The sequence below is a fragment of the Calliphora vicina genome, chromosome 1 (assembly GCF_958450345.1).
Source record: "Calliphora vicina chromosome 1, idCalVici1.1, whole genome shotgun sequence".
NCBI classification, from domain to species: domain Eukaryota; kingdom Metazoa; phylum Arthropoda; class Insecta; order Diptera; family Calliphoridae; genus Calliphora; species Calliphora vicina.
The window spans coordinates 86715993-86729451 of record NC_088780.1 but is presented as its reverse complement, the minus strand read 5'-3'; the positions used below and the strand labels follow the sequence as shown (position 1 = coordinate 86729451).

Below are 13459 nucleotides of genomic sequence, written 5' to 3'. Positions count from 1 at the left end.
TACATATCTGCCTAATTTCATCATACATGCTAATCATTATACTCGAATGAAAACTGGGATTCCCCAGGTAAAAACCAAAGCTATGTTTTTCTTATCCTTCATAAGGTCTTCGAGTAAAATTTGACCCATTTTGAAATTAAAATGGAATTTTTTCTAAAAGTGAGTGGTTGATATTTTATGACTTTAATTTCAAATTTCGTTAGGTTTTTTTTTTAAAAAAATTGGTAAAAGTAATCTTTTTTCTACTTAGGTGAAATTAGGCCCAAAGATCGTTAACGTCAGTAAATTTGAAGACTTTATGAAGTTAAATAATCTCTTAGGAATCAAGCACAGTTTAAACATTTTGGAGTATATCGATTTTTTCTTTTGTTTTTATAAAACTAGACATCAAAAATTATCTTTCACTCAGTGTACTTGTAGGACATATAGATAACAAAGCATGTTTTCTGGCTTTTGGGATCACTTGTCTATATAATAAAAGTCTTCTAAAATATTTGGAGTATTTGTTTTAAAAAAGTTTTTTGGATTTTGAATATTTTTTAAAATTTGTAATACACTAAAACTCATAAAACACACTTTTAGAAAAAACCAGCTATTCGAGGAGAAATCCCCGGTTTCTTCGATATTCGAAATGTAAGCTCTTCAAAAAAAACGAAACCGACCTTACCAAAAAAACCGGTTAGAACCGGTTATTGAAAACCGAGCCGATCACCCTAGTAAATATGAAATATCATTGGATAAAAGACAAAATGCGCAAGTATACGATTTTCGTGAAAAAATCGACCCACCCTAATGTGTATATATGGGTGGCCCTTAATAATGAAAAGTTTGATTTTTCCCAGTCTCGCCCCCCAGTTTAGTGAATCATCCTGAAAAAATTTTAGGTAAATCGGATGGAGATAAGCTCTATGAAGTTGCATTTACAGGGGAAAAAATATTTTTTCAGTATTTATAATAAGTGCACAAAAATGGCAATTAACCCTTAGGATTAAAATGACACTAAACTTTTAAAATCATAAAAAACATTTCAATAGTGCTGATCAGATTTGATTTTTAAAGGAAGCAAACTTAAAAATATTTTAGTCTGTATTAGAAAGTAGTAAGTTAACCCATTTTCAAAATACTAGACGACTTTTGTTATATTTTTCATAAGTTTCTTCAAAATTTGTCCAAAAATATATAACATTTCGCTATTTTTCCATTAGAAATTCCAAATATTGAAAAATTTTACCTTTGACCTTCACGATTTAAGGTTTAACGTTTTCCAAATTTAGTAAAACTTTCAGAGTATATTTAGAATTATCTGGACTATAATATTCTGAATAGGTTCAGCTTAAAATTCATAGCAGTAAGGAAATTGTGCCTAAATATGGTCAAATAATTCTCAAAAATTGCAAAATTCAAATCGCAGGTACGAAAAAACTATAAGAACTATGTTCATAATTTTTTCATATTTTTATTCCCTATTATGTTCCCAATAAATCCCAATGTGATAATCAAAAAATTCTGAAATTTATTTAACAAAATTTTTAAAAATTTGGAAATGGAGTTTTGAAACTGATGTTTAAAATTTTTTTTTGGTCATACCTGACAAAAACTCATATACAAGAAAATATGGATATGTTTTATGCAAAAATTAGCTTTTATTTTAATATATTTAAAAATATGTTAATTTTGTTCCTACATTAATTGTTCTAGTGGCCTGAAGTACGTTAATGGCCTGGGGAATTTTTAATAACTTTAAAATTTGTTAACCTATTTCTGTTTTTTATGTATCATTGGAACAACAATTACGTACACATTTCGATTTGTTTAAATTAAATTGCAAAAGTAATTTTTTTAAAGCAAATTTCATCTAAAGTTCTATAGAGGGCTTGCGATACCTAAAAATGGTTCAGGAAGATTTTTTTTAACAAAATGCACCAAACGGGGGGTGACTGGGAAAAATCAAACTTTTCTTTATTAAGGGCCACCCTAATGTCTACAGGGTCATCCAATAGGGACTTCCGAACCTTCACAATTGATAGCGACGATATTTTTTAACCAAGATCTGTCGAATTGGCTGTCATTTATTCAGTTTGTTGTGCCAAATCAACATGGACGGATATAGCGTTCAACAAGAGGAGCAAATGACAAAATTGTTTTATTTAAATGGGTGTTTGGTTCGGGTAACGTATCTCACACACACTTTGTTGTGTGTAAATTTAAAGATAATAAACGCTTATTGAGAGACCCTTTACTAATATTGGTTTCCGATACCGGTTAAAAAATTGAAACCCACAATAAATTTGCAAGCGATTAAAAATTTTTCATATCTGAGATGCCTTACTTGGAGACCCTGTGACTGTGAAGTCTATTCTCGATTAACCCACTTCCAGGCCTGTTCGTCAATCGGATCAACCGGTTAGAAATGACAGATTTATTTCCAAAATATTTAGATTTTGTCCCAATGCACATTGCAAATATGGATATAATGTGAATTCTATAGTTTTACCCAAATAAGATTAACCATTAATTCCCAGGACAAGCATCCTTACTACGCGGCTCTGCATGTTGGAGCAACATGACAGAAGAAGTTGTCAAAAAGAAGAATTGGAAGAAATTATGAAACATCTAATCAGTCAATTTCCAACTTTAGTAGATGTGAAAACCATGAGCCAAATTATGGCCCCACAATATTTGCAACCCATAGATGACTGACACAATGCAAGCTAGAGTTATACCATTCAACATGACATTGAACACTTCTTCAATGACAAGCGACTATTAACTATTGACTAGATATGATGGTTACTTTCACGTACCTAATATCCCCCGACATTTAAGTTGGCAACGTGTGAACATTATCTAAATATTTACACTTACAAACAATTTTACATTACCATTCTTTTCAATTTAGGTAACATAATACATATAACATATAATTTCCCCTTTTCTTACTTTTCATTTAATTAAAGTGTATTTAAGAAAAGTGCACTTCTTTAAGCCATTATCTAAATAGTACTTATTACGTTAATCATATTATTATTGTTGTACTGATAATAAAGTACTCATAAAGTGCGTAAATTTAATAATAAATAAAATAGAAATAGAAAATGCTGTAATAAAAATAGAAAGAAAATATTAAGTGTTGCCTTTTGTTAATATTACATATCTTCACTTGTGGTTTCGTATTGCACCTGCTGTAACTAGTTGTTTTATTTCCATTTTCCTGTATTTTTTTTTTTTGGAAATCTTATCGCCAAGATAGCGAGCGCATTCATTAAATTCAATTGAAATGAATCGAATTCATTTCATACGCTTTAAACAGGCTTTTAGTATTTCTGCCGCAATGTTGTTGGTTGCTAGTGTCATGTTTCTATAAATAAATTAGGGGATTTGAATGTAAAGGGTCTCCCTACACAGGGGCTGTTATTTTAAATGTCATGCTATTATAATTGTTAAAAAAAAAACATGGGGGGTCACCTACCTGGATCCACTCCTATCTCAGCAGATTTTAAACTATTCTGCAATTTTTATTTTAAATATGTTCTTAAGCTTTATAGACATTGTTCATCACCTTAAGGTAAATATTAGATGCAGGGCAAACAATTTTGCACTTTTTCTGCCCTGTCTTTCGAAAGTACTAGGCTTTAACATGTAAAGTATCAAATAAAAGGTATTTCTAAGATAAACCACAATAAATACAAGACAGTTTAATAATAAAATATTTATAAATCTCATAAATATTAACGTTTTTGAAAAAAAAATGTTAAACTACTGGAGAGGTCTTATAAAAAAACCTTTAATTTGGTATCGAATTTAGACGCAATAGATATACATTATAGTACCAAAAATACTAATTTTTAATAAAGGGGCAGAAAGAGTGCAAACTTTTTTTCTAGAAATGTAAAAGGTAATGAGTTGCCTTTAGCAAAAAGATTTACGTATAAATATGCTTTGCCCAAAACAGCTCTCCGAGTTAACACCCTTTAGTTATTGACTCAATCAAAACGCACTTGCTGTTTTTGTAATTTGTTGTTGTTGCTGATGGTGTTTTTTTTGTACAACAACTTTTATATACTTTTTTAGATATTGCACAATGATTGTAACTCGCTGTTAGACCAGATACGAAAAGAGTGAAACTTACGACAAGAAATAAAAGAGATACGAAACAGGTTAAATAAAAAAAAAAAAGATAAACATTAGAGTGCCACTAACCAAATTTAATCCACTAACAAGTGGCTTTTTTCAATTAACCTACTAAGAGGTTAGATAAAAAACATTAGGTTATTAAGAAACTAAAAAAGAACCAGCCATAAATGATTATAAAATAGAAGTAAACATTTGACGAGAATTTTGTAGATTATAGAAGAAAGAGGTGGCGAAATAGTTTTTCTTTTATAAACTTGATAGAAAATACAGTGCCGATGGCAGATGGCCATAACTGAAATAGCACATGTTGCTGTTTAATTACTTTTAGGCGTTAAAAATGCCATTAAATGAAGGAAAAAATGTGTTTATTTACAATAATATTATGTGAATATAAACTATATTTGATATTAAATATGAACCGATAGTAACTCAACTTGTTTGTCTTTAAGACTAATTCTGAATTTCAATTTTTATTTTCTAAAAATTAATCAGTTTTAACTTACTTTTCTGAATTAGAATTTCTAATTTCTCAATATTTAATTGAATTTCTCATCATCAATTTCAATATAAATTTGGATTTTCTCAATTTCAACTAGGAATGGTGGTAGTTTAAAAAAAACATCAAAAACATAATATTAATAATTGCGACATTACTTTTCTTTATCTTAGAAGAAATTTAAGATAATGTACATCTAATATTATTCTCGACGTCCCCACATGATCTATTTTTATAAAAGTGCTAGTTTCAAATAAATAAGTCGATGACAATTGAATTAATAGCTTCAACGCTTCAAATCCAGTTTTCAATTTTAACTAATTCAAAATTTAATTTAGATGAAGGGTTACGTTTCATCAACAAAAATAATAAAGATATAAATAAAATAAAAGCTGAGATATAAAAAAAGTTTTTCGTCAAAATAAAAATTTGGAAAATAAATTAGAACTCAGTGCTTTAGCTTAATGTTTTCATGAACGGTCACCTAGGAACCGTTGAACTAGAACGGTTTAGAAATTAAAAATTTATTAAATATTTTTTTAATCCCCTTATCACAAATTTTACATTTTGCAGAAAATTTTCGAAATAAATCAGCTATTTCTAACTGGCTGATCTCATTGGCCTACAAGAGCATTCGAGTTTAAGTTTAAGGTGAGGCGCTTTGGGGTCATAAAATATGGTCCATAGTTATAGTTAGCAAGTTATAGGCATTTGAAACTTCATCATAACTTAGCCTCGTTTTTTTACATTATCGAACACAATTAATGACCGATTTCATTTAGCTTTTAGTTAAACAGTAGATAAATAACAACAATTTTAAATTTATTTTTTTTGTAATTAATAGCCTTTGAGAAATTTGAATTTTCGTATTTTTTCTTCCTAGAAACAAAGTTTCTTAAGGAACTTATAATGTTTTTTATATTTATTTGATATTCATCTCAACAGAGATGAATAAATTGCAAATATAAAGCACCTAAAATATAGTAATAGGGGTTTACCTAGGAAGGCCCTTCTGAATTTAACCTATTTATCGAAATTTTGAAATTTGGCTAAGTATTCTAAGCAGTTGTAGATTTCGAATTTCGTTTTTTTTTGTGGTAAGTTCCAAGAAAGTACTTATACATCCCCAAAGCACTTCTAAACTGTAATTATTTATCACTAATTTTTTTAGGTAAACAAAATTTAATTTTTTTTTTTAATTGTTTTTCAAAATTTTTTTTTCCAAATTGTTTTTTAATTTTTTTTAAAAAAAGTTTTTTCCAAATTTAGTTTTTAAATTTTTTTTTAGAAATAAAATTTATGACAAAAAAATAGTTTGATGAAAAAAAACGGGTTACAAAATATTTTCCCGATTTTGACCCATTGTAGGTCCAACTTATTATATCCTTATGTACATCGTTGCAATGGACTTTGAAATATCTATTATTAGGTATCCATATTGTATATATTAATGACTTAGTAATCCAGAGGTCAAAAATCGAGGTTGTCCCGGTTTTTTGCTCATATCTCCGTTATTTATGGCCCGATTTTGCATCTCGAAGGCATGTCTGACAGAATTATTGAAGATTTGAATCCCGAAGATATCTGGGGTCTTCAGAAAATTGATTTCAACAGACAGACAGACAGACGGACATGGCTTAATCGACTCCGCTATCTATAAGGATCCAGAATATATATACTTTATAGGGTCGGAAATGAAAAATGTAGAACTTACAAACGGAATGACAAACATATATATACCCTTCTCACGAAGGTGAAGGGTATAAAAATTGTAGTATGAAAAAGTACAACATTTTTGATGGACGCTGTTTTAAAGTGGCATATTTTTGAATCTTATTGAAATATTGATTTTAAATTTTTTTTTAAGACCAAAAATTAACTTATTTAAACAAAAAAATTAGTTCGGAATAAATGTGGATCAAATTGGTCCTAATATTTGTAATTCTATTAAAATTTTGATACAAATTTTAGTTTTAGAAACTCAATAAATATGTAATATTTAATAAAATCTTTAAACAAATCTCAATGAAATTTTCAACGTTTTTTAAAATTGTCATTCTATAACAAAATTCTTAAAAATTGGAGCAAAAATCCCAAAAATGGTATTTTTTTTACAATTTTGACAATGGGGTCCACATTTCCTTCTGGGCTGGAAAAGTTTCTAAAACTGCTTCCCGTTTTTTGATCCCAGCTTTGGGATTTTAGAACATGTGGCCCAAAGTTGAAATTTTGATAAAAAAAAATAGGTTACATTCCGAAGGGACATACTCGAAAAATAGGATTTCTTTTTTATACCAAAATGTTCTTCGTAAAGATACCTTATAGAAAAATATAAAATTGTTATATGTTCTTAAAGAAAGTTTTAATAAAAAAAAAGAGTTAAGTCAGCTTTTCGTCCAAAAAACAGAAAAAAAATAGAACAGCCCTGGATCATTTTTGGGGCAAATTTTAATAAATTTTAATTTAAATTAGACTCGAATGCTCCTTGGCTACGGTCATGTCAAATTTTATCCCGATGGGATGAGCCGTTTAGAAATGCCAGATTTATTTCCAAAAAATTTCGATTCTGCCCCACTGTGCAGCCATTGATAGCAGAGAAAATGTTAAAAAGTGAATTTCTTGTGCTTATTAAGAATTATTTTTTGCGGAAAAAAACATCACAAGGGAGCTCTGCACCATCAATTTCAATGATAAACAAGTAAGAAAGTATGGTCGGTCAAGCCCGACCATATAATACCCTACACCAAGTAAATGAGTAAAAATATTTTTCTTTTACAATTTTAATAATTTTTATTTTTGAGTGATTTTCGGAAGTGGGCCTTATATGGGAGCTATGACCAATTATGGACCGATCACCATAAAATTAGGTCGTGTGATTTATGTCTATATTAAAGTTAACTATGTTGAATTTTGTGTGTATACCAAAATTTTTAAGCGATTTATGCACGTTAAAGTGATTTTCGGAAGCGGGTCTATATGGGAGCTATGACTAATTATGGACCGATCGTAACAAAATTTGGTGACATGAATTTTGTATATATAAAACTTATTTGGAGCGAAATTTGTGTAGATACATAGATAAATTAAACATTTATGACCGATAAAGTCCAATTTCGAGGGGACATTTGTATGGGGGCTAGGTGAAATAATGGACCGATTTCAGCCAGTTTCAATAGGCTTGGTCCTTGTGCCGAAAAAGTAATATGTACCAAATTTGGTCGAAATATCTTCAAAATTGCGACCTGTACTCTGCGCACAAGGTTTACATGGACAGCCAGCCAGCCAGCCAACCAGACGGACGGACGGACGGACATCGTTTAATCGACTCAGAAAGTGATTCTAAGTCGATCGGTATACTTTAAGGTGGGTGTTAGACTAATATTTTTGGGCGTTACAAACATCTGCACAAACGCATAATACCCTCCCCACTATGGTGGTGTAGGGTATAAAAATAGTTTTTTTTAATTTCGCTGTGACAGTACAAGAACGGAAGATGGCGAACATTCAATTGAAAAAAATTCAGGATATGGTGTTGGCCGATCGGAGATTAAAAGTGCAAGAGATTGTGAAAGCCTTGGACATCTTACATGGGTTAGTGGTTTAAATTTCATTTGATCACTTGGGTATGAGAGAGCTTTCAGCAAGATGAGAGCTACCATCTTGCGGCAAACGACAAACGCAATCGTAAAACATCTTTGCAGGAGTGTTTACCGTTGTTCAGCCACAATATGGACGAGTTTTTCTATTCTATTAATTATATGCAAATCACATTTCTTCTTTAAAATTCAATAATATTTAATCCGTTTCGGAGTTCGGCAATTTCACAGTATTATACATTTAATTTTGTTTTATTCCACAAAACCAAACACAAATATTCCCGGCCAATAACAAAAACTGGAATACTCCTCTGCTACGCCTACGTCAAATCGTTAGTCATTCGATCAGATGACTGATAGATTGACACTTGTAATTTCCTTTAGACCAACACCTGAATCATTTAGCTTTAAAACCACTCAACAATATGCGACAAAAATATGCCTACAAACAAAGCTCCAAAGCACAAGATTGATAAGAAACCAAATAAATATAAATAAATAGGCTTAATTGCAATAAAAATATGAAATAAACACAAATCGATACAATAAGTAGAGGTTCGTTACTTAAATAACAACAATTTCGAAGTGAAGATATGCAAAAACAAAACAACATTTATGCTTTTTCGTTCTATTTTCGAATAAAATAAATTAAGCCCTTTTACAAAATATAAAGAAAACTAGCTAGACCTTGAACGTATTAAATTAGATAACAATAAAATACTTGTAGTAAGAAAAATACTAGAAAAAATATATAGTAAATATATAAATAAAATAAGTATTTTCGTTTTAAAATCTGAAATTTGTGTATTTATTGTTGTTGTTGTTGTTGTTACGAAAGAGCACATACCTGGAGCAATTGGTTGATATTCTTGTTGTGGCAGTAAATAGCATGTCAGAACCTTAAAAGAAAATACACAATAAAGTTTAAATGAAAAGCTAAGGAAAGCAACATGAACAAGATAATAAAATTTTTAAATAAATATTTACTTAAATAACAAATGATTAGTTAAACAAATAAAGTTAAACAACAATAAAAAAAACAAAAGTCAAAGAAAAAAACACAATTAAAAGCAGAAAATGTGAAATATTTGTATATTTAAACCCCACTTCCCTAAGCTAAACATAATATAACAGCTAAACAAAATGCACACACTGACAGACAGACATAAACAAATCAGTCAGTCAGTCGTTGAAAACGCCCCCATAATATTAATTTTGTTTATTAACTTACCTGTTCACCGGTCTCCTCGTCCACGTCTGGCTGAAATGTGAGCAAAGGCTGTGCTTGATTCTCTGACAACCACACGGCCTTCAATTGCAGATTCACAAGTGAGTAGGGCAAATACTGCAATTGATTGCCGGACACATCGAGCACGTGCAACACACTGCAATTACCCATCTCTGGTGGCAATTTCTTCAATTTATTGTCGCGCAAACTTAAGACTCCCAAATTGGCACAATTACCAATTTCGATTGGTAGATATTCGAGGGCATTACGATCGACATTTAGGTTGCTCAGTTTGGTCATCTGGCCGATAGAGGCCGGCAATTCAGAAAGGAAATTTTCGGTGAGTATAAGTTCTTGCATATTATCACAGCTGTAAAATGAGGGGAAGGAAAATAATAAGAATTAGAAAAAGTATATAAAATAAGTAGATAAAATAAAAACAATAATTTTATTTTTTTAACAGAATTCTTTTCAGAATCACTTTCTGAATTGATTTAACATGTCGTGCCAATGTAAATCTTGTCATCAAACTGCAATTTGCAATTGTGGCCTTTGACCAAGTGTGATCTTTAAACAACATTGAGTCTGCTTTAAATCGGTTCATTATTTCACGTAGTTCCCATAAAATGTTCTCTTGAAACACGACTTTATATGTCGTAAATGTCTAAAATTTATTGGTATCACAAATTATGTATTATGCAAAAATAAATCTAACTTATAAATAACTGAACCTAACTCCTTAATCGCGAAAATTAGTTAAACGCACATAAAGCTTTAAAAACTAATTTCAAGGCCAAATTTGATTATAATCCGGCCATAACTAGTCATAGTTATTTCAAAAATACCGTTTCAATGTTTTGTTTGTTTTTCAAATGGTTAACCATCAGGAAAAGCCACGAAGTCACGAAAAGCTTTAAAAAGTTATTTATAAATAAAAAGCCTTTCTAATAAAAGCTCTTAATGAAACATTATTTTTATATTAAAAGAGCTTTTCAATTAAAAAGCTTTGTATAAAAACTTTTTTATAAAATCTTATCAAATAAAAACGCTTTTTTAAAAAACTTTTTATATGAAAAAAGCTGTTTAATAATACAAATTATGAGAAAAGCTTTTTAAAACATATAAAATAGCTTTTCTTAAAAAAGTTATTTTCAACGTAAATGATATTCTTATAAAAAAAGGTTTTTTTAAAGCTTGTATTTTCATATAAAAAAGCTTTTTTATAAAAAAATATTTATGAAATAGCTTTCTCATGCCAAAAGCAAACAATTGAAAGCTTTTCCATAAAAAAAGTAATTTTGAATGTAAAAGCTTTTCTTATAAAAACCGGCTTTTTATAAGAAAAAAGGTCCAAATCGTTCCACTCGGAACCAAATACTAGAGTCTCACCTAAACTGCAATTTGTTTACTACTCTTAACCCCAGGGGATCGTAGAATTTTCCTCCGATTTTCCACAATAAACCTCGAAAATGTAGCAAAATGGAACTAGCTGTTACCCAGTTCATGCAATACTGCACACTGAATAAATTTGTTCAATACAACATTAGCTAATGGCCGATTTGTTAACATTTTGGACCTGGTAGTGCCAGTTTCGTCATTGTTCACAGGATGTACAAATTATTTTTGTTAAAAAAAGTACCAAAATTTCAAAAAAGTGCCAAAATTCATTTGAATTATTTTAGGACTATAATTTCATTTGGGAAGATTCATGTGAAAGCGGGCAGCAGTCGGATTTATCATCTCCGATTTTAATGAAATTTAAAACATACATAATATATCCAATATGTTTCTGATATCAGTGACTTTTTCAATGGAACTCATTCCGATGTAAAAATATCGCGTTTTGAAAATTTAAAAATTTAAAATTGTCTATGATTATATACACATAATTGCCCATAACTTTGAAACTACTCAAAGACCAGCTTAATTTTTGACTCCATTTTAAAGCCAAAGATATTGTCCTTAAAATGGTATGAATAAAATTGTTTACTTCCAAAGGGTTAAAGGTCAATATTTGGAGTATATATTTCAATGTAAAAAATTTCAAAGATCGTGGTGTTAAAATTTAATAAAGAACACGATATGAGGACACCTAAACTCTCTACAATATTCGTTCAAAAAAGTTTTGATGAAGACTCGATTAGTTCAAAAGTTATAAAGAAAAATGTTAATAAAAGTACGTTTTTTCATATAAATTCATATAAAAATTTAAGCACTTGTGTTTTACTATATAAATTTCAATTGATTCGACTGTGTTCTGTTTTCTATTTGCTTAAATTTTTATATGAATTTATATGAAAAAACGTACTTTTAATAACGTTTTTCTTTATAACTTATAACAATTTTATTGCCACCAATTTAAGGACAATTAAAAAATTATGCTGGTCTTTGAGTAGTTTCAAAGTTATGGGCAATTATGTGTATATAGTTTTAGACAATTTTAACAAATTTTTAAATTTTCAAATCGCGATATTTTTGAAATGGAATGGGTTTCCGATGAAAAAGTCATTGATTTGAGAAACCCTTTGGAACCGTAATGTATGTGGTAAATATCATTCGAAGATGTCAAATCCGAAAACAGCAGTTTTCTGTCCGTTTTGATATGGATTCTCTGGGATATGAGTAACAAAAAAGTATCAAAACTCGGTTTTCTCCCGTTTTATCCCCATTAAAGTATAAAAGTTAAAAAGTACCACATTCCTGTCCACATATTTTTTTTTCATAAATTCTGATTAAGTTGAATTTTTGATGTCAGCTTTATTAGTTCAGGAGATGTAGAAATACCGATTTTACCCATTTTTAATCCGTTAAAATTGGAATTTCCAAAAATTCCTTTTTAGTGAATCTACACATCGGAGGATGGCCTACAACATTTCAAGACATACTATTTTTTTAAGTTGAAGATTCCATAATGTGACAGTTGATAGGTATATAGCCAGATTTTTATTATTTTAACCCTTAAATGACCTTGTTGCCAATTGTCTACATTCCAGTTCCACTTAATTTTAGACGAATATAAGCATGATACTAATTCAGATTCTCCTTCAGCAAAATTAAAAATGGAGTACGATAAGTCTCAGCTAAAGAGATTCTAAATCAAATTAAAGCTATAGGAAATATAACAAATAAAAATCAAATAAATATTTGATACTTTATAGAAAAAATATATACCCTTCTCACGAAGTTGAAGGGTATAATAAAAGTAAAAATCATCATCAATTAAGCATAGCGGCGCCAAATGGGTTAAGGTCATATTTCATTCAGCATTACAACATTACATTGTGAACTTCATTAATCTTGTTGTTTTCATCTTAAACAGAATTATTTTATGGAACAGATTTTCTGAATGCTTTAAATATCTAATAGTTTATAAAATTGATTAAAATTCCAAAACCTATGTTTTTTCTTTATACAAGTTTTGGTATACGTCCAAAATTTTCCCCAAATACTAAACATTAAACAAATACTTACTCTCCTATATTTGTGTTGAGTCTTTGTAAGCGATTTTGGTCCAATTTTAAAATCGTTAAACGAATTAGTTTCGCTATACCATCCGGCAAATACTCCAATAGATTTTGTGCCAAATCCAAATCGGTTAGATTCACTAAACCACTAATTTCATTGGGTATTTCTTCGAGACGATTTTCGGACACATCCAGATATGTCAAATTACTCAATAGTCCCAATTCTGGAGGTAATTGTTGTAATTGATTATGATCTAGCCATAGTTCTTGGAGTGCTGGTAAATAACCCAAATAGGGTGGCAGTTGTTCGATTTCATTATCGCCCAAATCGAGGCGTTTCAGCTTTGTTAATTTACTAATGGATTCTGGTAAATGTTTCAAAAGATTCTCACGCAATTCCAGCGATTCTAATTGTGTTAAACTGCAAAGAAAACGAAGATAAAAACAGAGAGAAGAAAAAAAAAACAAGAAATTAATCAAAGACAATTAAATCATTATAATGTAATTGCTAATGTTGTTGCTGTTGTTTGTGAGGCCACAA

The 13459-nt window shown here is 29.7% G+C and overlaps 1 protein-coding gene across 4 annotated transcripts in view; it reads right to left on the bottom strand.

The window, feature by feature from the left end:
* The window catches only part of scrib (scribble), a 444246-nt gene that overhangs the window by 303735 nt on the left and 127052 nt on the right, over nucleotides 1-13459 (bottom strand). For all 4 annotated transcript variants that reach the window (XM_065515081.1, XM_065515077.1, XM_065515078.1 and 1 more), the window contains exons 5-7: nucleotides 12926-13339; nucleotides 9458-9824; nucleotides 9074-9125 (exon numbers count right to left, since the gene is read on the bottom strand). In XM_065515081.1, the coding sequence (XP_065371153.1) occupies nucleotides 9074-9125; nucleotides 9458-9824; nucleotides 12926-13339 (833 nt within the window). The remainder of the gene's footprint in view (nucleotides 1-9073; nucleotides 9126-9457; nucleotides 9825-12925; nucleotides 13340-13459) is intronic.